Below are 22,064 nucleotides of genomic sequence, written 5' to 3' on the forward strand. Positions count from 1 at the left end.
GTTTTTTTTTCTATAAATTCACAAGCACATTCTATACTTGCCATACAAATGGGCGAAAATGGTTTTGATAAAAACGTCACATTTGAGGCAATTTTATTCGGGTCTAGCTAAATTCAAATAAAAAAAATTGTTGGCAGTCGCTTTGAACTTGTTTAAAAAATAAAATGTCTGTAATGAGTTCAACGTAGCCAAGAACAGATTTTTTTTTTCCTTACAACACATGTGTCATCATTTCCTTCAAAAAATTATTCCCAATCAGATTACTGCCAAATCTGAATTTCAGTAATTGACAGCAGCAATTAATGCAGTAGTGCAATAATATTCACTGCCAAGTGCTGGTCATTAGGCAAATTTTTTTTAATTACGAGTTGCACAAGACAGTTATTGTCGACGGAGAGGGTCTAAGATCGAGTTCGACAACATATTTTGTAAAACGAGTGTATCTTTTCTATTTCGCCTTCATTAATTTAATTTTTTTAAATGAACAATATCAAACAATGAATATTATCTAGTGACTTTTATTTTAATGACATTCGGTTGGTATTCATGAAGCCATCACATTTCATTGAAAATTAAATTTCAAATTGTCTCCCAAATTTTGTTACAATAATAATCTACCCCTTTAATAGTTTATTTTGATTACGATTTCGATCCTACAACAATGATTCAGATTAATTTTTGACATCACATTTGATATTGAAATTTACAGTAATTGTGCTATCAATACCAACCCCGTATTCAATAATCACTAGAACAATGATACAAAATTGAACTTTCACAAAATGCTCTAACACTGAAATAGAAAAAATAATTTAAATACGTATCACGACCATTTATTAAATATGTATTGTATTTTCGTAGGTACTAATAGATTTATTTTTCTTTGAGTTAAATTTTTTTCAGAGAAAAATTTATTAAAATATCCGTGCATGTCAAATTGTTTAATTGTTAACAACATGACACACTCAGATTTTATTTACTTCTCGTTATTTAATAATTTGATTGAATTTTACTTGTAATCGTCTTTCATCAACGATATATTTAATTTTGACAGATAACGGCAAAATTATCAAGGCCGTGAACGGCCTCTCGGCAGAAACCCGAAACGGCGTCAGACCTGTCGTCGTCGAAGAAATCCAAGTTTTCCCTGTGCACGTTCCTGTTAGGGGAATTAAAGTCGTAAGAAATGGACGACAAGAAGGCCGTCTCGTCGTCATATCTGACGGCGAAGTACAGTCCCTCCGACTACACAGATGTGACAGCAATAAAATATCGAGTTGCAGGTGAATATATGCAAGACTTGTAACGTGAGAATATTTTAAGCGACCAATTGTTGCAGCGAATGCGTGGCACTTCAAGATCCGTACTGTGCCTGGGATAAGGTCCAAGGCAAGTGCAGGTCGCACGGTTCCGGACGATGGGGAGAGGAAAGCTATTTCTTCCAGAGTGTTGCAACTGGTCAACACTCGGCATGTCCTCCACCCAAGTTGGGCAAAGACGCCGGATCCGTAGGAGGCTTGAGTTCGAGTCAGCCAAAGTTCAATCAGGACCATCAGCCCAGTAAGGATCAGCCTGATGGTCAAGTGATTAATATAATCCAGGATAAAACTTACGAACGCAGCGGTTGGTATTAAATAGTTAAAGTGATTTTGATCGTGTACATTGTTGCTACAAAGTCCACTGTTAAAACTCAGTCAGTTGAATAACATTTTTACGTGGTACAATAGAGCGAGTTGAATGGATTTTATTTGCTGTGATTTAAATTGGGCCCGCTTAGAATATTGCAATTAAATTGTATATTCGAGCGGCCGCACTTTTACATGCTGAATTAATAAAATGTTTTTTATAATTAGTAAATTAGCAGGATTAAAAGCAGTCTGAAACATTTTTCGTTTCGTTTATTAACACGTCTGTTTATCCTTCGTGAATATAAAATATTTAATGGGAATTTCCTTTCAGATCCTGCCGTTTCCGCTGCTGATACTCTCCCAGTTCAGTATTCAGTGGAAACGTTAATCATGGCCGTGGTAGCCGGGGCTGTGTCCGCTTTAGTCGTCGGCTTCATCGCCGGATATCTCTGCGGAAGAAAATGCCATAAAGACGAAGACGATAATTTGCCGTATCCTGACACGGAGTACGAATATTTCGAACAACGTCAGAACATGAACAGGTACGAGTCGCCCGAGGAAACGACAAAAACAACGCTTTATTTAGTTCTTTACCGCTTTTCAGGATACAAGCGGAACCGAAGTTGCTTCCTCAAGAGGAGGTGACGTATGCGGAACCAGTGTTGGTGCCACAACCTCCACCGAAATTACATTCGCCAAAGAACACGCTTCGAAAGGGACCTCATCAAAATAATGCTGAGACCCTCTTCCAATTTCAGACTGATGCCGGCTACAACGGCCGGGATAATTACCGAGGCCGGGACAATTTTGGCACCCTACGCTCACATCAGGTTGGTATGTTCGATGACAATACTCTTTATATAGATGTTGTGGAAAGGTTTATGTGGTCGTTGATATTATAGCAACATAGACCCGGATTAAAGGCACAATGTGTGGGCCTGGCCAAAAATATTAAAGCGTCGAAAAAAAAACTGCCGGCAATAATTTTAACCAATCAACTTAGTAAGATGATAAAGATCAGATAAAATAAATTAAAGCAAAAGTTAAAACTAAAGTAATAGAATTTAGTCTACTTACTTGTTACTGCTGAAGCGAGGTGATAACTTTTAGATGTAGGAGACGTTGGTTTGTTAAAAGTAGTAGGTAATAATTTTACAAAAAATAAAAAACCAAAGATAAAAAGAAAATAAGAATCAAGATAAACCAGATGAATAGATGGTTCAACCCTTAGTTGTGAATATTTTTTCCGTTTTCTGGTTAATCTCTGTGGTTTATATAACGAGTGTTTTTTTTTTCTAATTTGGCATCGAAGTTGACGTTGAAGAGTCGATTGTGAACGCATCACTGGATTACAACTCTGATCAGCTATTTAAATCTAACCTCACTTTTTGCGTGTTTTTAATATGCAGTTTGAAAAATCAGTCTTTTTTAAGAGAAGTGGTTCATTATCTGTTTAAATCTAACCTTACTTTTTGCGTTGTTTGTGTTTTTATCCTGCGACGCCAAATTTAAACACCCTTTATTTCTAGAGCACGGACAGATCACATAATACTTAGGTACTCTAAAACAGACCAGAACAAAGATTTTATATTAATCATCCTTTACATGTTTTAACTCCAAAGATGAGTATATCTTATGTCATATTCCCCTTGAAAATGGTGACAGATTTTGAGAAAGAATATAATAACATACATTATGTCCAAGAGCTCTCTACTGTGGACGAAACTTTTGCTCCCTGGAGTGGTCTTATAATAGGTTTTTACGAGTTGCCACTCACTAATAGGAGATACGCGGCCACGGCATTACCACCAGAATCTCTACAGGCAAAAGAAATTAAAACGTATAACAACAATTTAACGTTCTATACGTCTTTGTTATTGTGTATATCACATCATTTTGGCTAGTAATAAACCAATTTGTATTTCATTAAACGTTAATTCATTTTATTGGTCACTATTCCCCAGAGGGAAAATCCAACGTGAATGAACTTCATTGTATAAATTATATTATTATGGATGATAGTACTTGGAGGAATCAGGAACAACCAATGACGACAAATACGAAATAAAAACTTTGAATTCAAATCTATTTAAATATCTTTAAAAAACTCCGTCTATTGTAGTTCCATATTTTGTTGTACTCTCTTTTGGGTTAATTAAGGGGCTTTGATTTTTCTGTCAAGAAACCGATATTAAAATCTCTAGTCAAAGTCTAATTGTTTCTCGCTGGCTCGGCTAAACTTAGATCCCCCGAACTAACTCGAATGAGCCTTTCAGTTTAGAGCGTGTGACGTGACGCGTAACGGTGAAACTAATTCACTGCCCGGGAATAATGTCGTTTTCACTTCACAAAACATTACCCATGTTAAAGAAATGAAAGGCTAAACACAAACAAAAAAGAGCAATGAGCAATGAATTTGGTTGTCATTTCGACGAACGAATTGACTTGACAATTAAGCCAATGGACTTAATTGTCAATTGACTGTGCTTAAGAGTTGACAATAAATTCACACTTACTGCTCTTTGTAAATGAATACTGCGACTGAAAATTAGTCAAGTCCTTAGCTCATGTAATTAAGTACGAGTTGCATCTTTTTTGACGTTGGTGTGTTAAAAGTTACAATTTACAGGGTGATAACTATAGGAGGGGTGACGGCTTTGCAACCACTCGCAGTGTGAAGAAGGTATACCTCTGAGAAAACAGTGAGGAGGGCGGAGTGGGTGCACGAAGTTTGGGACGGCCGCGCCCACCACGTTCGGGGCACAGTGCATTGCCTACGAGCAGTGGATCCTCCAGTTCCCCTTCGCCGCCCTCCTCATCGCCATCGCCAACACCTCCCCGCACTGCCTCGTACATATATAGGGCTTAGCCGCCCTATGGACTACTTTCGTACAAGCCAGGTGCGCACCATCTGACATCCAGGAAAAGCCAAAAAAATACTTTTTCAGAAAAACTCAAACATGTTTTTCTAAATTTTATATAGAAATCAATAATTGATTATACGTAAGAATTGTTCTCTCGTTTCGATGTGTTGAAGTACGTCAAGATGTACCCGATTTGTTATTGCTTCTTCCTGGGCGGAATGAGCACATTTTTATATGCAAAAAAAATTGAAAAAATTTTCGTGCGTGTCAGATGGTGTTGCAGTTTTTAATGAGAAATTGGATCGGATGAACGAGACTATGATGTTAGGATGAAGTAAAGATAGCGACATAGTTTACACTTACATGTGAGAAATGGATAAAATTCAAAATTAGGGGTGCGCTAGTGTAGACCTAGGGCAGTGTCTTAGAAAGATAGACTCGTTTAAGTATTTTCATGATTAATAAGTGCTTCTTATGAATGTGTTAGGTAAGAATGTCCGTAAAGATAGATTGTTATGATTTAGCAACATTGTGATTAGATTGTATATTCTTTAGCTATAATGTTGTTCCATCTGTATCTTTGTTATTGTATATCTCCATATTTTATTATCAAACGCGGCCCACTTTGTCACGTACATATGAATCTTTCCCGTGCTCATTTCGTGGCGTTTCAACTGAATAAGTTACAAAGTGGGACAAATACATTTTATTTTCGTGCGATTTTTCATTTCCGAAATTAAGCTATTTTATAAATAATAATTGACGCATCTAGTAATGTACATAAGACTGAAATATATAATACTCCGTGTCCAAGTTTAGACAGTAAAGCTATTTTCTTTTCGGTTTTGTGCGCATTATCACAGTACAAACTTCCTAATAAGCTTAGCAAAACTCGTGCATGTCGGTACGCGTATCGACTATTTAATTCGTAACTTTTTTATAAATTCATTATTAACTAACATGACATTTCTCAGTGAACATTTAGAATATTAGTCGTTGTTATTATTTTGTTATTTAATTATTTTACTGTCACATAAATAATATTTATTTTTATCGTTGCTCAAATATTTTATATCCCGTAGAATGATTAGTAAGTAAAACACCAATTTTGTTGTTGTTTTCTTTTTCTTTTTAATAGTTTCCTGTTGTTGCCATTCCCTTCAACAAACTCAGTCAATTTGTTGATAAATTTGTAACACAAAATAAAAGTCATATTGAGAAGAATTTTTGTATCAAACTTGTGCATACATATTGTGATTGAATACAGAAAGTCATGTTTTGTAGAGACTGTTGCAATTTTTTGTTCATATTTGTAAATATTTTATCACCTTTATAATACCAAAACAATTATTTTAATATCAAAAACACGACAAAAAATTGCAATAAAATCGTTCAATTTTTTTTTACATGATATAGCAATTTAACTAGTAAGATAATTCCAATAAATTATTATATTCAGCATCTGTATTTCCCAAACTGTATAAAATTGTAGATAGAATTTTAATAATATAGTATACCTAGTCAAGTTGAATATTTAAATATTACAGAATTTTGGCACTCAGATATTTTATAGATATTAGCGCTAGACTTTGATTTGAAAATAAAGGACAAAATTCGTTTGGGCATCAATTTGCAATTTTATTTATTTGATAAAAACAGTTCACATAGAATATAATGTAAAGTGAATTCTAATAATTGATTATCAAATAATAACTTGCTTCCTCTGAGGGACATGCCCAGCCCCCGATGCAGATATCTGCAAATAGCTGTGCAAGCATTTTGTATCTTGTAAGGCTGCAGCCAGTTTTTTAAACATTACAATATAATTATGATAATAGAGTAATATAGTTCTAGTTAGTTGATAAGTATATTTGCAAATTGTATGTCTGCAGTTCGTACTGATTCCAGTCTGATTCGTCTGGATGTTTGCCTAAGAAAGCCTTTAGCATATTATATAAACATCGTTACGTCATGCAAACGGTTATATATTTAAACATTCCATATTCGATACAAATGAGATATTTAATACTTAACTTTGTCTGACAAAAAATATTTAAATACTTTGTCAATATGTCTTAGAAAGTACGTTAAACTGGAAACCGATTACAATTCTAAAGATAGATTTTAAAAACGGCGCTGCGAACGACAGTTGTAATTATATAATAATAAGCCTTTCGCAGATGTACTATATTTAATAAACAATTAACAATTTGTCCAGAACATTAGTTGCTACTCTTGTTTCTTGTATAGAAAATTGGTCCCTCATTTTTACTTCTGAGAAGTACCTCATATACTTAAAGATTTTATATCGTCTCATTTGGAAAACTCTTTGTATATTAAATATTCTGGGCAAAATGTAACGTACCCATTTAATGATATTGACTTTAGACGACACAATGTATTCTTTAATAGAAATAAAAGAAACTCAAATAAAACTTGCTTTTGTTTTTATTCCGAAAATTATCACTCCTCATAAGTCATAACTCTTTACGAAAACCAACTACACACAGAAAATTTTAACTTTCATTTTTTCAAAAACACGACATTAAATATTTTATTGAGAATAAAGTAATAGCATCTATCATCTATCATTCATAACTGCTAAACAGAAAGGTTTACTTTATGATAGAATAGTATATTATGATACAAGTTTATAAGGAAGCCTTTAAAGCACGCGCGACGAGTTTAAGAGCACGACGCGTAGAGTAGTGCTTTTAACGTCGCAACTGCTTTAAAGGCCCTTATAAACGTGTATCATACGCTATTTTTTATTATACCTGCACTAATATTTGAAAATTATAACAAAAAAAGCAAATTGAAATACCTTTTCCGAAGTAATCTGTCTCATTAATCGTTGATATAGAAATGGTCAATTGTTGTTGTTTCGTTGCTATCATAAATTGTGTATAAATGTCTATTTATCATTGTTCAAAATGTAGGTGAATTTCTTGTTACCTAAGCGACCTTAAAGCTTTAGTGTTTTAAGGGCCCTTTTTCGCACGCATTTTAGTGTCAAAAACAGGGATTCTGATTCAGGTATAATAAAATAGTTATTTAATAAACTAGTTTGTTAATGAAGGCAATTAATAATCGAAACTGTTTAAAGCACGAACGAATGTAGCGAGTGAGTGCCTTTAATAGTTGAGATTATTAATCGCCCATTAACAAACGAGTTGATTACTAAAAATTTTCGTTGACCGCAAACTTTTTTTTTGTGACAAAATTTCAAATTAAAGCCACATCAAAACCAATTTCATCTTTTTCGATAAAGATGAGACCTTATAAAATACCTTCATCCTTTTTTTTTTGTCCTCATGGTAGGCCATTTTAAAATTTTTCAACACTTTCTATTCACTTTTCCACAAAGAATGTCAGAAGACGTCAACTCCATTCACATTCAATTTCACGTAAAAATCACGGTTGCTAAGAAAACCTAGTTACCTTTGAAAAATATAACATGCGAATTATAACCAAAAAGGTCGGCTTTTGAAAAAGTGAATTCGTAATTCTGCAGTTATAGAGCTATAGAGCTTCTATAATAGCTATTTATGCACCAAGGGCGTTACAACGATGATTACGCCCGGAGAACGATGAATCCAGCTCGAGGGCTTTAGCCCGAGAGATGGATATCGTTCGATGGGCGTAATCATTCGGTGACGCCGTGGTGCATACAAGATTTTATTTTTCACTATACGTGTTCAAAAAAAAAAAAAAATTGACATCTTTGCAATTATGAATTGATAAGGGCGTTATGAATTCATTACGCCCGCTTATTCTTATTACGCCCTGTTTTATTCCCCGGTTGTTATGGACATGTTTACGTATTTCGTACCTATCCTAGGAGTTATCATGCAATTATACTAAAGTGAAAAATAAAGTATAGAAAACCCTGCTGCACTACCTCCTGCAGTGTTGGTAAGTGCAAACAATGCATGTTCGAGGTTGTTTATACATCAAAATATCATCAAAACGTCAAAATCGCAAGAATCGTTGATTAATGAAAAATAGTGTATTAATGAGGTCCATTTAGACAAAATAATTCATTAATATTGAAATTAACAAGCCGTCAACGGAAAAACTATTAAATAAAAAATTCATAGAATTTAACAATTCAAAGTGTTTTTATTATTTTTTAGCATTTGATTGTTTCTTTTTTACGATCAAGAGAAAGAATTAAGAATATACGAACTAATAACATTATTCGGAAACTAAAGATGCGTTAGATCAAAACTACGGGAAACCGTTTACCTACACATCTCAGTTCATTTACAAAAGAACTGTTACATAACAAATAAAAGAAAAAGTAAACGTTAAGTTTTCATTTTTTTATCAGCAACATTAACGCAAAACATTTTATTAATACTAAAAATGAAGGTGCTGTTTCATTGGGAATATCAATTTGAATACCTACAAATTGAAAATCAATCATCAGTTGTAAAGTTTGTGTGGTCCACCTACAGCTACAAGGTTCCAGATAAATTTACCAAACCAATTAGGTACAAACTGGAAACGTGCGACAGCAACATTGTGATTATAGTCAATAACGTTTTCACACCGTTTACAGAATTAATTGAATTTATCAAAGTTGAATTGTTTCAAAATTACCGTGAATTGTTAGTTAATTATTATTTATTAAAATGGAAAACTATAATGGTGCTGTCAGAAGCAAACTGTACCTACTGTTTGCAAGTAATCGTAACCTTTTCAATGTACAAAATATTTGAAATAAATTTTATACACAATAAATATATAGGGTGATTTATAATAGTTGTAAAAAAACTTTGCCATCGTGTTCGGGAAGTCATTTCAAGAAATAGTATATTATGTTATGAGGAGCAAAAATGAAGTTTTATGTGCTGCGGCTGGTAGACTGGCTGCCGAACGCAGTAAGGTAGACAAATCTTCATAACAAATTATTTAAGACATGTTAAGAAACCAGGTAGGAATTTCAAATGATTTAGCTAGTTTACTATACTGCCGCTCATCAGCGGAGATAATAACTTCACGGACGCCCTCAGCGGAGATAATAACTTTATCTGCCGCTCTCAGTGGAGATAATAACTTTATCTGCCGCTCGTCAGCTCGTTAGATGCCATGACAATGAAGTGACACTTTAGCATTATCAATGCAGTAGGATAATGTCATAATTTACGGACATTTGAAGAAAAATTTTTTTATATAAATTATAGGTCCTAATGTTTTTATTTACAGAACTACAGCAGATTTAAATCTTATTACAAGCTCCGTAGAAGATAGCAGCATGGCTATTGAAACGTCAGCTACCCAGCAATTCAGACGACCGCGGCACAACCCGGAAAACAATAACCCTAATTTATTGAATAAAACAAACGTAAATATAACTTTTTCAGTAAAAGCTTTGTGCTTATGTAGAACCCTAGGGCTTCAAACTGCGCCTCGGGTAAAAATCATGCACTTCACTGCCTCAGTAATAATCTACTATTTGGGTAACTAATTTATACCGATAATAACAATTAAACACGAATCTGACAAAACGCTAATGCTAATGGACAGGAAGAGGAAAAGATTTGGTCAAACTAGTCGTCGATTCAGAGAGCAAAGGAAAGACGCACACGTGAAGAATTATCTAAAAGACAAAAGATTTGAGATAGTGATAGATTAAACAATCATTTATTTTTTTTTTCTACAAGAATACAATACAATCATACACATTACATAATAATAAAAAAAATCTATTAGCGTTTGCCAGAAATGGCGCAGACTTTGTTCAGGTTGTCCCTCAGGGTCTCCAGTTGACGTTTGGTTTCGGCGTCGAGCTGTGGGATTTGGGAAATACGCAGTCCTTTCTCGGGTTGGATCGACAAAAGTCGTCCGTCGTCCAGAGGGATGTTGATGTTGGCGACGTTGTCATTCATCACGCTCCCCGCCAACAAAGGACTCCCTTGCAACGATAGAATGACCTCTCCTAGTTTGGGCCTTCGCAGGAGCACCTGAGGCGTGTTCGGTTTGACCTGTGCCAACGAGAGGACTCGTACAAATTGCCAACAGTCACAATGAAGAAGTTACCTTTGGTGTTACCGTGCCGTAAGTGGACGGAGGAATCTTCTGTCCCGGTGTTTTGTACTTATCGACGCTTGACTTCTGACGTGTGGACAAGGACCGCGAGACACGTGCAGTCTTCTGCAGTCTGCTGCGCGCTCGAGATTGTCTACCACCTGAAGTACTTTTACTACTTTCAGTTGTAAGGTATCCTGAGCAAGCCCCAACCAGATTAGACAGATGATGTGACATTAGTAAAGAAGCTTGGCACTCTATTTCTGTTCAGCTGTTACAATAACATTTCAAAAATTGCGGATGACCGCACTTAACGGTCTTTTATGCAATAAAGTGCTGATGCTGATATGTAACATGTGACGTCATCCCAAGCACCATTATTTCTTTGTCATGTACTTTGATTGGATTAAGTTCAGATAAATATATAATTTTTTTCAATACTGCAGGGGCCTAACAATTAGTCTAATTTTATCTTAAACAGAGTTTAACAAGTTAATACCAGACGAATTTTTTTTTCTGGAACCCTCATTTTGAATTTGCTCCAATTATATTTAGTATTTTAAAACAGTAACTTATATTTTTTGTTTAAAAAATTAAATTGTAAAATTTGTAACATTACCCTATTGTTTGCAATTAATAAAAATCTAACATGATGCAAATTTTTTGTAATACTTTATCAGAACACTTGCCGCAGTGCCAAGCTGTACAATTAAACTTTTCATGAATATGAGTGTTAGTAATGACAGTATAGACGAAAATTATCATTTAAGAATAGAATTGAAAGTGAGTTGCAAAAGCTTCTGTGTTTAGGTATAAATAAAGATATAACATACCTTCATCATCTCCAAATGAGGAACTCCTCAAAGTCTTCTTGTTTTTCTTTGTGGTCAGTGTTTTAGTTGCATTCAAAACTTGTATTATTGATGCATTTGTGCTGTTCCCAGACCAGTTTAATGGCTGTTCTACCTAATTCCCACCATAATTAACAAAATTAATCAATGTAATTTATGCAACCTACTAGTTCTCCTATAGTTTTGTCCGCAATGTTCTTGGGAATGGAGAGTTTTGATTTCAATAATTGTGACTTCAACTGAAGTAAAAACTTTGAACTTCTTTGTTCTAGATCAAGATGGATTTGTCTTTCTAAAATGAAATACTGAAAAATATTGTCTCATTAAAACATACTTCCTCTAACTAGTTTCTTCGATCACTGGTATTAAATCACGGGCATATTCAGAAAGTCCATTGTTTACCTTCTTCCTGGGAGCTTTTGTTCGGGGCATCTGCAAATTCAATGAGCTGTAAAGCAATGTAAGCTACTTTCCGCTCAATAATTTCATTTCTACAGCTAAAAAGCACTTATTCCTGAACGGACATTTCAATTGGGTTGTAATGAAATAAGCGTATTCTAAACTTGTAGCCAAGACGTAATTACCTACCTTATTTTACGTAAAATAATTCTCTGTATAAACTGTTCGGGTAAAAAAATATAGATAAAAAAGGAAGGATTCTTTATGCAAGTTTTTTAATTCAACAGTTTCGTCGACACAAACACAAAATGTTGAAATTGTAGCCAACCGCGCAAACTGTCTAAAATCCGGTACCTAGTAACAAACGCAAAATCCCTAAGCCTAAACTGAAAACACATTTCTTTCGCTTCTCTCGAAGAAAGTCTTGAAGCAACTGACAAAAGAGACAACAGTGACGTGGGAAGTAGAATAGACGTTAGACGGAGCATCACCATGTAAAAATTGTAAAGCGTTGATTCCGATATGCAACATTATAAGTAAGGGCAAGTTATGCAGCAATAATAGCAAATCTGTTCTGTATTTGCCTAACATTTATGTGTCAGTTGCGCGGGTTGCAGAGGTATCGTATTTGTTGTTTTTAAAAAGACCTATTTGTTTGCTTTCATATAATTATAAAACTCATACTTTTTGAAGATGACTAGCACGTGTTATGTTAAAAATTGCAAAAAAGAACAATAACCCTTCTATAGATAATGTCATTACAAGGGTCTGTAATGTTGTTTTTGCTATTTGACCCTCTAACCGTAGAGGCATATGGATGGAGCACTCTTCAAAAAAGTGGATACGACCGCGCTTTTCTGTAGATGAGCCGAGCGAAACCGAAGTTAACGCAGATATTTCATCTTTCCAGTGGCGTCCCTTTAACTTTTTTCTGGGGACAATTTTTGTAGGAATTGTAGGAAGACGACCGTAAATATTTAGTTCAAAATAAAAACAGATCAGAGTTATACAACTGAAAAAATACAAAGACAATTCACCAACCGGTTCACGTGTAAAAAAGCAAATCCCAGTAAAATGACGGAACACCGACGCCTATGAAGCATCTGATGCCCAACGACCCTCGTCACGAAATTTCACGAAGTACTGGCGGTCATTTTAAAAGGCGTCATAAAAGGTCTCCGCACAGGTCTCGCGACGTGCCGCTTCCTTTACATTGCCAGCATAGGCAGTGCTCCCTCCATATCCCTCTACGCCTCTAACTTATTTTCTCCTATAGATAGCCATATTTTAGATTTTGAATTTTTTTCGGAAAATCATAATTTTACATTAATCAAACAAATAATTGTTAGTTATACCAAAATTAGATTTCATTACTTTAACAATTCAACAAAAATTTAAAAGGTAAGTCGGTAAGACAGCTTTTTTGTTCGACACTGTCAGAATTTGAGAATTTTCTCCTGCGTGAACGGATTTTGATAAATGTCACAACTTGTCAAAACGAAACGTCAAGGTAATTTTAAAGATTTTAAGCGATTTGGAGCCTTTAAGGGGCCCGTCGAACAAAAAACGTTGTATTCAACTCGTTCGTGTGTAAATTGGGCCTTTTTTGGCTCGTTTCACTCGCGTTTTAAACTGGCCCACGAGTGCCAGTAGTTAATAGATTACGAAGTAAGTAGAGGGGCTATATCAACGAGGTTAACTTACTTACTTTAACCTCCTTGGGGTTACAGGAACGCCACTGGTGCCAATGCGATGCGATGGGCCGTTCAAGGACGTTTACGGTCAAGGTACGGTCATAAGGCCGCCTTTACACCAAGGCAACAATTGGCAACATGTTGCCGGCAACATTTTTTAGTAATGACGGGCAACAATTATTAAAAAATGTTGCAGGCAACATGTTGCCAATTGTTGCCTTGGTGTAAGGCCGCCTTAAAAGGTTATTGGAGAAGGAACGATTGGCTGATTAGCAATTGGCATCACTGCATCTGTGGTTCAGTCCAGTGCATCACTTTCAATATGCAGTACAAGCATGGAGTGCCTTCCTTTGTCTCATTTTAACATGATTATAACTTCCTTGGTTCCCGTAAGACAAATTACACACATCTAAATCGGGTGACCAAGCTGGTCGGTCTGGTTACCAACTGAGTTCGCAGCAGTCGATTCATTTTTTTTTCAAAATGTTTGTAAGGTCTCTTCCACATTGCTCCACATCTTTCAAGAGGTTATTCAAAAATCAACACGAGTAATAAAATCTCGTTTATTGTGATACCTAGTAAAGTATTAAATGGATTTTTTAAATAAAAGATGCCATTCAAAAGTAGATACAAATGTTCCATAAATCAGAATTCATCTTTTTCAATTTGAGTAATTTATTAATTTTTAAAAACAGCTGATAACAGTGACTAGCGCGCGAGAATGCATTTAGCGCATAGCCAAAGCACGCTCCGCCCCTAACTATTCAAGTGCGGATTTTAAATATTGAAAATTAAAACGCCGACTACACCTGACCTGACCTGACCTGAAAAATGATGTGACAGCGTCCTTATATCGAAAAGAACTATTATTTTGCACGTTTGAACCTGATATCTGGGGCCGCCGCAATTTCTGATCATCTGATCACGCACCGGCGCTGTTGTGACAATGCTTTGCCTATGCGCTAAATGCATTCTCGCGGTTCTCAAGGTCACATCTGTCAAATTTACTGTCAAAAAATGTGATTAATTTATTAACAGATAATAGCATGTCTTAAGAAAAACAGAGCAATGGGGTACAACGAAACGAAGAAAATTAAAGAATTACTCGTTAATTGCATTTATTGATTATTTCTAACAGTACATTTGATTATGCGGATTAAGTTTGCACGGCTAATCGCATTTGTGGTTGTGTTTGTTAATATTATTGTGATATACTACAGTTTACGTTTGTTTCTCTCTTTTGGGGGTTTTCAAGCATATTATACAGCCCCTACAATTAAAACCACCACAAAATCTCCATTGAAACATGTCAGTAAATTGGTGACGGTTATTATAAGAGAATTTGAGTCATTTGAAAATGATGTATCTGCTACTGTTCAATCATTTGTGAATGTTTTTCCAAATATTCAAGTGATAATCATCTACGACTCACTTCCGTATCCACCTCTTGATCTTAACCTAAAAAATAGTACTACCAAGAATGTGAAAGGTATTAATTTATCACCAAGTCTCAAAGTTCCATACATTGAAAGATATCCAGTATTACAAATTAAGACGAAATATGTGCTTTTTGTGCCAGATGCGACAAGAATTTCTTCCAGACAGAATCTTCAGTGGATGGTTGCAGAAATTAGTAAGCAACCAGAATCAGTACTTGTGGTTCCTACATCAAACAAAAGAGAATTAGAATGCCTTCGAATTAATGTTAATGTCCGTGAATGGACCTTAAAATATAACTCAATAAAGGGCAACACTTGTGATGCTGTGGTAGGAAAACATTTAATATTAATGGAAACTGAACTCTTGAGGAAATTGCCAGAACCCTTCATCCTCCCCTTTCCTCATTCCTTGTATATTCAAACTGCACCTTTATTTGTGAAGGTAGGTTAAAGAAGATTTGATTTGAAATAGTTGTATACAAGTTTTAATTTTAGGTTAAAATTTTAAGAAATTTGTCAGTCCAAGAAGGTAAACCAGTATTAAAGTCACATCATGCACAGTGGAAGCAAAAACAAGTCAATTCCAATCGACTGAAAAATTTGTACAAAGTCTTTCAGTTAAAGCAAGTTGTCCGTGAAACAGGAGTCACTGAATGGTATGGCTGCACTAGGGAAACAGCACGTTGTTTTGGCCCAATTCTGGATCTCATGCCTTCATATTTATTTGAGGGGAGGTGGACACCTCCTTGTTGCCTTTCTAATTTGAGAAAAACTGCAAAGCACGTATTTAGCAGCTTAGATGAGGCTGGCATCCGCTACTGGCTAGAAGCAGGCAGTTTACTGGGTGCCATGAGAAGTGGAGATATTTTGCCGTGGGACCATGATGTAGACGTCGGTTTTAATCGTGACGATCTATTAAGAAGCCCCTGGCTGAAGAAAGCTAAAGACAAACCTGTTGTTGATACGAAAGGATTTTTATGGGAAAAGGCGACAGGAGGAAATTATTATCGCGTTAATTACAGCAAAACCAATAAAATTTACGTTAACCTATTTCCATTTTACTCTAAAAATGGAACCATGACGAAAGATTCTTGGTTTACCAGTCATAAAAATATGGAGTTTCCAGATAATTTTCTCCACCCGATGTCCAGTATTGAATTTATTGGAAGACAGGTAGCAAGTCCTAACAATATCAGAGATTTTTTGGAGTTGAAGTTTGGAAAGGGTGCAGTTGAGAATCCGGAATATCCAAATCCAAGTAGACTTCCATTTCCTTAACTAAGTATTTTGTGATAAAATGTGGTATACAGTAGCATAACCCTGTGATTATTTTAATTTTGTGATAAACTTTCAGTATTTAGGTATTTGGTAACTATTCACAACTTAGTTAAACACTAAACCTCTTTTTTTTTTCAAAAGAAATTTCACATTTTTTCATTTTGTGAATTTTCTGTGAAGTTGTATAATATCCATGTGTAATTTGTGTTGCATAACCTTCCAAGTGTTTGATTAAGTAAGGAGACAGTTATCAAATATTTGTGTCAATGTGATTTAGTTGTAATACTTATAAACTGAGGCTTCAGAGTTACGTTTGATTTATTTTTAGAAAAAAAGAAAATAGGAAATTTATTGAAATAATGTGTTGTTGCATGACACTACATAACAGTATTAAAAAATGTAGATCTCACTTAAAAATGTTAACTGGACATTCTTAAATATTTTCTTATATCCTTTGATAATTTTTATCGTAGTATTTAAAAATCATCATGTTGAATGATTAATTCTGATCAGAAAGCCACTTTAAAATATCTATGCCGTGTAGTTTTACCTATATTTTTTCAAAAATTAAAATGTTACAGTCGTATGAATCGCTTCCAATTATGTATTATAAATGCGTTGCATAAAAATAATATTCACTGAAGTTTAAATTTCTCAATGAAGTTTCTAATATTCAATTTACCGTCTCGGCAACAATTATTCCCAAATGCAGTAATTATCTATTTTTCACAGCATCTCACTCTAAGGCGTGATATGATATAACCTGAGAGCTGTCATTTTGCGAATCTGCACGAAAAAAAAAAAGATAATTGCTGTTGTTTTATTACTCCTGTTCGTTACTGATGGTCTGTACGCAAGTGGGAAAAGTTACTGTTGCAACATCACCATTTTGTTAGTTGCCTAATCTGTACATAAGGTTGTAGTAAGTAATATCCCTTTCCTTAAAATTAATGTACAGTTCTAATAGAAAAGTATATGGAGTACTAAAAAAATGACTATCTTAGAGTAACTTTAAATTAACTTTAACAAGACGCTTATGTACATTGATGTGTTAGATGTAACATAGAAGGTGATCAGTTCACCACTCGACTCTTGAACATTTTTATCTTTGAAAAAAGAACGGTTCGAATGATGGATGGGGAATAATTAAACTAACTGTTGTTTGAAAATTTTATTACTATATTTATTTATTTTTAAAAAGCATATTTACCGCAATGATTGTTTTTTTATTTTTCATTAATTTTCTAATAAATCAACAATACTGTTTTTGTACTATTCAATAAGCGTAGTTAGTTAACATTTCGTAAACAGTTGTCCAGATTACAGACACTTTGTCGGTAGCAGTACTGAGTTGCTCAATATTTTGTGAAATAATTATACTTCTATGTTAGATTAAAGTGTGCCAAATTGTTACTCATTTTGTTAAAAATTGTTTAGACATTTATGTAGAGGTTTATTCAATGTTAATAAAGATTATCGATAAAATACGCCTATTTTAAGATTCTATTGACTCTGCAGTATCTTCAGGTAATTCAAGTGTAGCAGGTTCCCTCACCAAAGACAAGAGTTTATCTAGCTTCATGCACTGAAGCGTCCACTGATCCAAGTGTTGTTGTTTCTTCGGCGCTTTGCAAGGAATTCTCAGATTCGGAGACAGTTTTAACGTAGAAACACATCCCCTACAATTTTAAAACAGGAAAATATTAAAGAGTACGTGTTGAGCGCACGTTGTCATACTTGTCGTCGCCTACGATTATGATTGGTAATTTTGGATTAAAAGAGATCCTTGTTAATTTGTTCCTTCTTTTTGAGACTATGGCCTGTACACATATCGGTTTGTATTTGTTCACATTCAAGTCAAAGACGTAAACCTTGCCTTCGCTGGTCACAGCTGCGAATACCGTTGACGAATAGGGGGCCCATTTAACGTCGCCCACACACGCTCCTACATCGAAAACGAATAATGGCTCCCTTGAACATTTCTAAATTATGTACAAACAAAAAATTTGATTTTTGCTCACAATCTATTGTCCTCCCATATTTTAATCCTCCAGTCACCGCTACACGATATAAAAATGTCGGAATTGTATCTGTTGAAATCTATTCTATAAACAGGCATGTGATGAGCTTCGTAAGTTAAGAGAAACATGGAACTGTATGCTGTACTGCATTTATAAATGTTTCCTTCTTCCGTGCCAACCAAGTAGATTAATGGTTGTTTCGGGTGGAACTTCACGCAGGACGCACAACCTTCAGTCAAAGATGACAAATAGAAACAGTTGTTAAGTAGTTAATTTATTATGTTTCGCACCTTTGACTTTTAGTTTGGTCCCATCTGGTCCAAATACCTCGTCTTTTGCCAAATAAAGAGTAATGATCGTTGTTACAGCTAAATCGTTTTGCATTAGCACCCAGTTGTTAATTTTTCCATCTTCTGCCACCGAATAGAAGTTCATTTCACCGTCTGGTAAATCAGGTGCCCATTTAACCTACAAGAAATCAAATTTACTGCAACAAATTTATAACGAATGCTAGTACGACATACTTCCCATACTATTCCTCTGTGTTTGTTAGTGACATTATTGCTTCTAAAAGCAGGCTGCTTACATGTAGCTTGCACGTTGTAGACCTTGACGCTTCCATCATACAAACCTATTACTACCATGTAGGGGTATTTGGGGTGAGTATCTACACACATGACTGCCGAATCAGTCATGCAAATGTAGTCTGGAAATGAAGGATTCTTTAAAGTGAACAGACATACGGCACCTTCTTCTAGTGGTTTCATGAAATCCACTAAAATAAACTTAATAGATAATAGCTAAAGATCATTTGCAAACAAATACAGAAACCAAAGCAAACGGCAAATAAGTCGTAATAATGTGGATTCCATTCGATATCTGTGACGGTATTTTTTCTAGTTTTGTCATAAGTGAATTTCCACAGAGGCAGTAAAGTTCCTTCTTCGTCTCGAAACTCATCTGACGGATCTTCCCAATATCTGTAATCTGAAATTACTTCAACTAGATTATGCTCGTTAACAAACTGGAGTACCTTTAGCGATGTCGTCGAAGGTGTTTTGGTTAACCATTCGTTCTAAAACTTTCCAACACTCCAACACGCGTCCTTGCACAGCTTCACTCAGTTGAGCTTTTCCTACAAGTTTTTTTGCTAACGCCTGATGCCGAGATACTGGAGCTTTCTCTTTCTCCTTTCTTTCCCTTTCCAGTTCCTTTTCTAACTGTTGCGCTGCGTAATCCTGCTGATAAGCATCATAGATGATCCACTGCAAAACATTAGCAGAAAATGTTCCCATTGGTGGTGGAATCGTTTGCGTTTCTTGGGGCTAACAATCAACAAATTTACATTTTTCATTTGATTTCAAAATCCGTCGATTTACCCTCATTGGATTATTGTAAGTAAGAGCTGCCCTCTCGCAGAAATTAAACTGATTAGTTAACTTCTTGGGCTTGCCCGTGGTGTGTGGTTTGTCGTCATCTTCCTCAGTTTTGCCGCCTTCACCCTCTCCCTCTCCTTCGCCTTCACCCTCCCCTTCTCCTTCTCCTTCAGCTTCTGTCTCCGTTTCCGGTTCCGCTTCTTCAATCTCACCTTCACCTTCAGGCTTTTCGGATTCTTCCACAGCGACTGAACCCTCCTCGATATCTTCGGGGATATCTGGCAATTGTTCTTCTTCAACTTTCATGGTTTCACTACTCTCGCTTTCAATCAGAAGAATAGCAGCTGCAAAACGTTAACATAAAATAAAGAAACAACGATAAATTTGAGTGGCTACGGTCCAGTCCTTGTTCTGTTACTTGCTGTTTCGCCTCTTCTGATTCTTTATGTAGCTGGGTACCTTGTGTTTCATAAACAATTACTATTGGAGCAGAAGGTGCAATTGACTCAAACGCTCCTACGGCATAGTTGAATTGCACCAGATTCTGAGGAGCCAGTGGATCATTTGTGCTTAATTGCCTCGCTATTATGTCTTTTAATTCCTAAAAACAATTGTAACGAGAAATACCTTTATTTTAAAGAAAATTTGTTCATACGGCCTCGGTTAACTCTAGCTGGTCTTTTGGACGTAGTAATTGTTTTGATTTTTTCCATTCTTCTAGATCGTCTCCTTCTTCAACACGACTTTGACTTTGACGGCCCTTTTTCTAAAAAAAAAAAAACCAATTATTATGCATGTTATAGAACAATTGGATTTAGGTACCAATGATTTTGACGTTAGAACCTTTTTTATGGTTGTTGTTGGAGGCATTTTTACTTTTGAAAACTATGTTGAAAATGACAAATTTATTTTGACAGTGGCCATTTAATGACAATGTTTATATATCACCATAGAAACCTGCTTTTGTAATGGAAGGTTGGAAAGTGAGAATGAAATCTTTATTAATAAATTACCTATTATTTGTATATAATAAGAAGAAATAACAACTTTTACGTAACAAGCGATTGAAAATGTAGATCGCTTTATAATAATGTGATTCTTTTCTCCATTACACTTAATTAAATTAATTTTTATAGAGGTGTGGTGTTATTTTACTCTCTCTTCTCTTTTATCAATGAGGTACCTAAATAATGTTTTGTAATTTGCCTCCATTTTGATTCTCTAATAGTCATATTAACGAACGCGACGTCATCATCTGGGATGTCCTTATAGCCATTATTTCACGGAACATTTTACGAAAATTTTTAGGTTGGCAAAGCTTGATCCGTCATGCGTGTCAGTTTAAATTACAAAATGTGCAAAGAATTATTTATCAGGATTTATCAGGCAACAAATTCGGGACCGTACTTTTGGCAATGTCACGTATTTCAGCGGGCGTACATGAAAGATTATCTTCCATAGTCGTGTTTTGTGACAGAATTTGGATAAAACAAAAGGCGATTTTGAAGACTTGATCAAATTTTCACTTTTAAAATTAAGACATTACCAACCGCCACAAAAATCCCTAAATCGAGGAAAGTAAACATTTTTGTTTAAAAACGGCTTAAAAAGGGCAAATTACAAAAAATAGTATAAAAAACTCGTTTCATAAGACCTTGAAGCACTCATTCTTTAAAATAACTCGTGGCTACGCCACTCGTTTGTTAATCTTGAATTCGTGCTTCAAGACTGGTCTTATGAAACTTGTCTTTTAATATACTATTCTAGTTACGTACATTGATGCATGGAACTAGCATCAAAACCTTTGTATCTAGTACCCCAATTTCTATACATCAGGGCAGTTAGACTACCAGTATTGTGAAATTAATGCAATTGGCTTTACAAATTACTTAAGAAATAATACTCAAAACTCGTATGGCTCTAAAACTGAAACAAAATCTAACGAGTCTAGTTCAGCATCCTGAAAGTACAGTCATACTCACTATCAACAAGTCACAAAATTTTCCACAAAATTGAAAAGAATATATCACATATTTATCAAGATATAATTATTGCCGATAATAATATTTTCCTTATGGATTACCGATATTTTACAATAAAATTTAATTTGTATCTACATCTACAAGGTGGTTAAAAAGAAAACAAATCAGGGCATACGTTGATAATTTATCCAAATCAATTGCTCGAATGAGCAGACAGTGATTTTATCATTAATTTGACTGATTTTCACTTAACTTATTAAAAATGACTATTTGAATTCATGTCATTTAAAATATTCAATCTGCCTCGCCTTTTGCAACTCACGACGCATGCTCATTAGCATGAATCTTACTTATTTCCTTAGTAATGTAATATACCTACCTACATTTAAAAAAATATAACATTTATATTAAAAAGCAATGACAATTTTTAAGTAACAAACGACGGAAAATGTGGATCGCTCATCTAGTTCTGCTTAATGACGTGATTCTTTTTTCCATA

General features: G+C 34.9%; 4 protein-coding genes across 10 annotated transcripts in view; 2 read left to right on the forward strand and 2 right to left on the reverse strand.

Moving 5' to 3' along the window:
• Sema1a (semaphorin 1a) overlaps nt 1-6,927 on the forward strand; it is a 240,709-nt gene extending 233,782 nt beyond the window's left edge. For 2 of the 4 annotated variants that reach the window (XM_069037254.1, XM_069037256.1), the window contains exons 11-15: nt 1,055-1,283; nt 1,340-1,623; nt 1,960-2,170; nt 2,215-2,458; nt 4,258-6,927. In XM_069037254.1, the coding sequence (XP_068893355.1) occupies nt 1,055-1,283; nt 1,340-1,623; nt 1,960-2,170; nt 2,215-2,458; nt 4,258-4,323 (1,034 nt within the window). In that variant the 3' untranslated portion in view covers nt 4,324-6,927. Of the gene's footprint in view, nt 1-1,054; nt 1,284-1,339; nt 1,624-1,959; nt 2,171-2,214; nt 2,463-4,257 lie in introns of all 4 variants that reach the window. The other 2 variants (XM_069037258.1, XM_069037257.1) reach the window with 2 other exon arrangements.
• Nucleotides 6,928-10,119: 3,192 nt separating this feature from the next.
• Nucleotides 10,120-13,662, reverse strand: LOC138123225 (borealin-like). Of its 4 annotated transcripts, none has more exons than XM_069037823.1 (6): nt 13,484-13,662; nt 11,721-11,808; nt 11,540-11,668; nt 11,359-11,487; nt 10,538-10,722; nt 10,120-10,482 (listed from the first exon to the last, which is right to left on the reverse strand). In XM_069037823.1, exons 2-6 carry the CDS (start codon nt 11,806-11,808, stop codon nt 10,207-10,209), a joined length of 807 nt encoding a protein of 268 aa, XP_068893924.1. In that variant the 5' UTR covers nt 13,484-13,662; the 3' UTR covers nt 10,120-10,206. The 4 variants fall into 4 exon arrangements, with proteins under 4 accessions (XP_068893924.1, XP_068893925.1, XP_068893927.1 ...); XM_069037824.1 differs by lacking the exon at nt 13,484-13,662 and adding an exon at nt 11,965-12,198 and having other exon boundaries at nt 11,721-11,824; XM_069037826.1 differs by lacking the exon at nt 13,484-13,662 and adding an exon at nt 11,965-12,197 and having other exon boundaries at nt 10,538-10,686.
• A 739-nt stretch (nt 13,663-14,401) lies between these two features.
• Nucleotides 14,402-16,280, forward strand: LOC138123224 (ribitol 5-phosphate transferase FKRP). Its single transcript, XM_069037821.1, has 2 exons — nt 14,402-15,350; nt 15,404-16,280. Exons 1-2 carry the CDS (start codon nt 14,619-14,621, stop codon nt 16,184-16,186), a joined length of 1,515 nt encoding a protein of 504 aa, XP_068893922.1. The 5' UTR covers nt 14,402-14,618; the 3' UTR covers nt 16,187-16,280.
• Nucleotides 16,281-17,615: 1,335 nt separating this feature from the next.
• LOC138123223 (dynein intermediate chain 2, ciliary) lies at nt 17,616-20,526 on the reverse strand. Its single transcript, XM_069037820.1, has 11 exons — nt 20,406-20,526; nt 20,239-20,349; nt 19,980-20,184; nt 19,587-19,927; nt 19,241-19,532; nt 19,033-19,194; nt 18,732-18,982; nt 18,498-18,675; nt 18,208-18,436; nt 17,924-18,157; nt 17,616-17,865 (listed from the first exon to the last, which is right to left on the reverse strand). Exons 1-11 carry the CDS (start codon nt 20,451-20,453, stop codon nt 17,682-17,684), a joined length of 2,235 nt encoding a protein of 744 aa, XP_068893921.1. The 5' UTR covers nt 20,454-20,526; the 3' UTR covers nt 17,616-17,681.
• Between the last annotated feature and the right edge of the window lie 1,538 nt (nt 20,527-22,064).

The sequence above is a fragment of the Tenebrio molitor genome, chromosome 2 (assembly GCF_963966145.1).
Source record: "Tenebrio molitor chromosome 2, icTenMoli1.1, whole genome shotgun sequence".
NCBI lineage: Eukaryota > Metazoa > Arthropoda > Insecta > Coleoptera > Tenebrionidae > Tenebrio > Tenebrio molitor.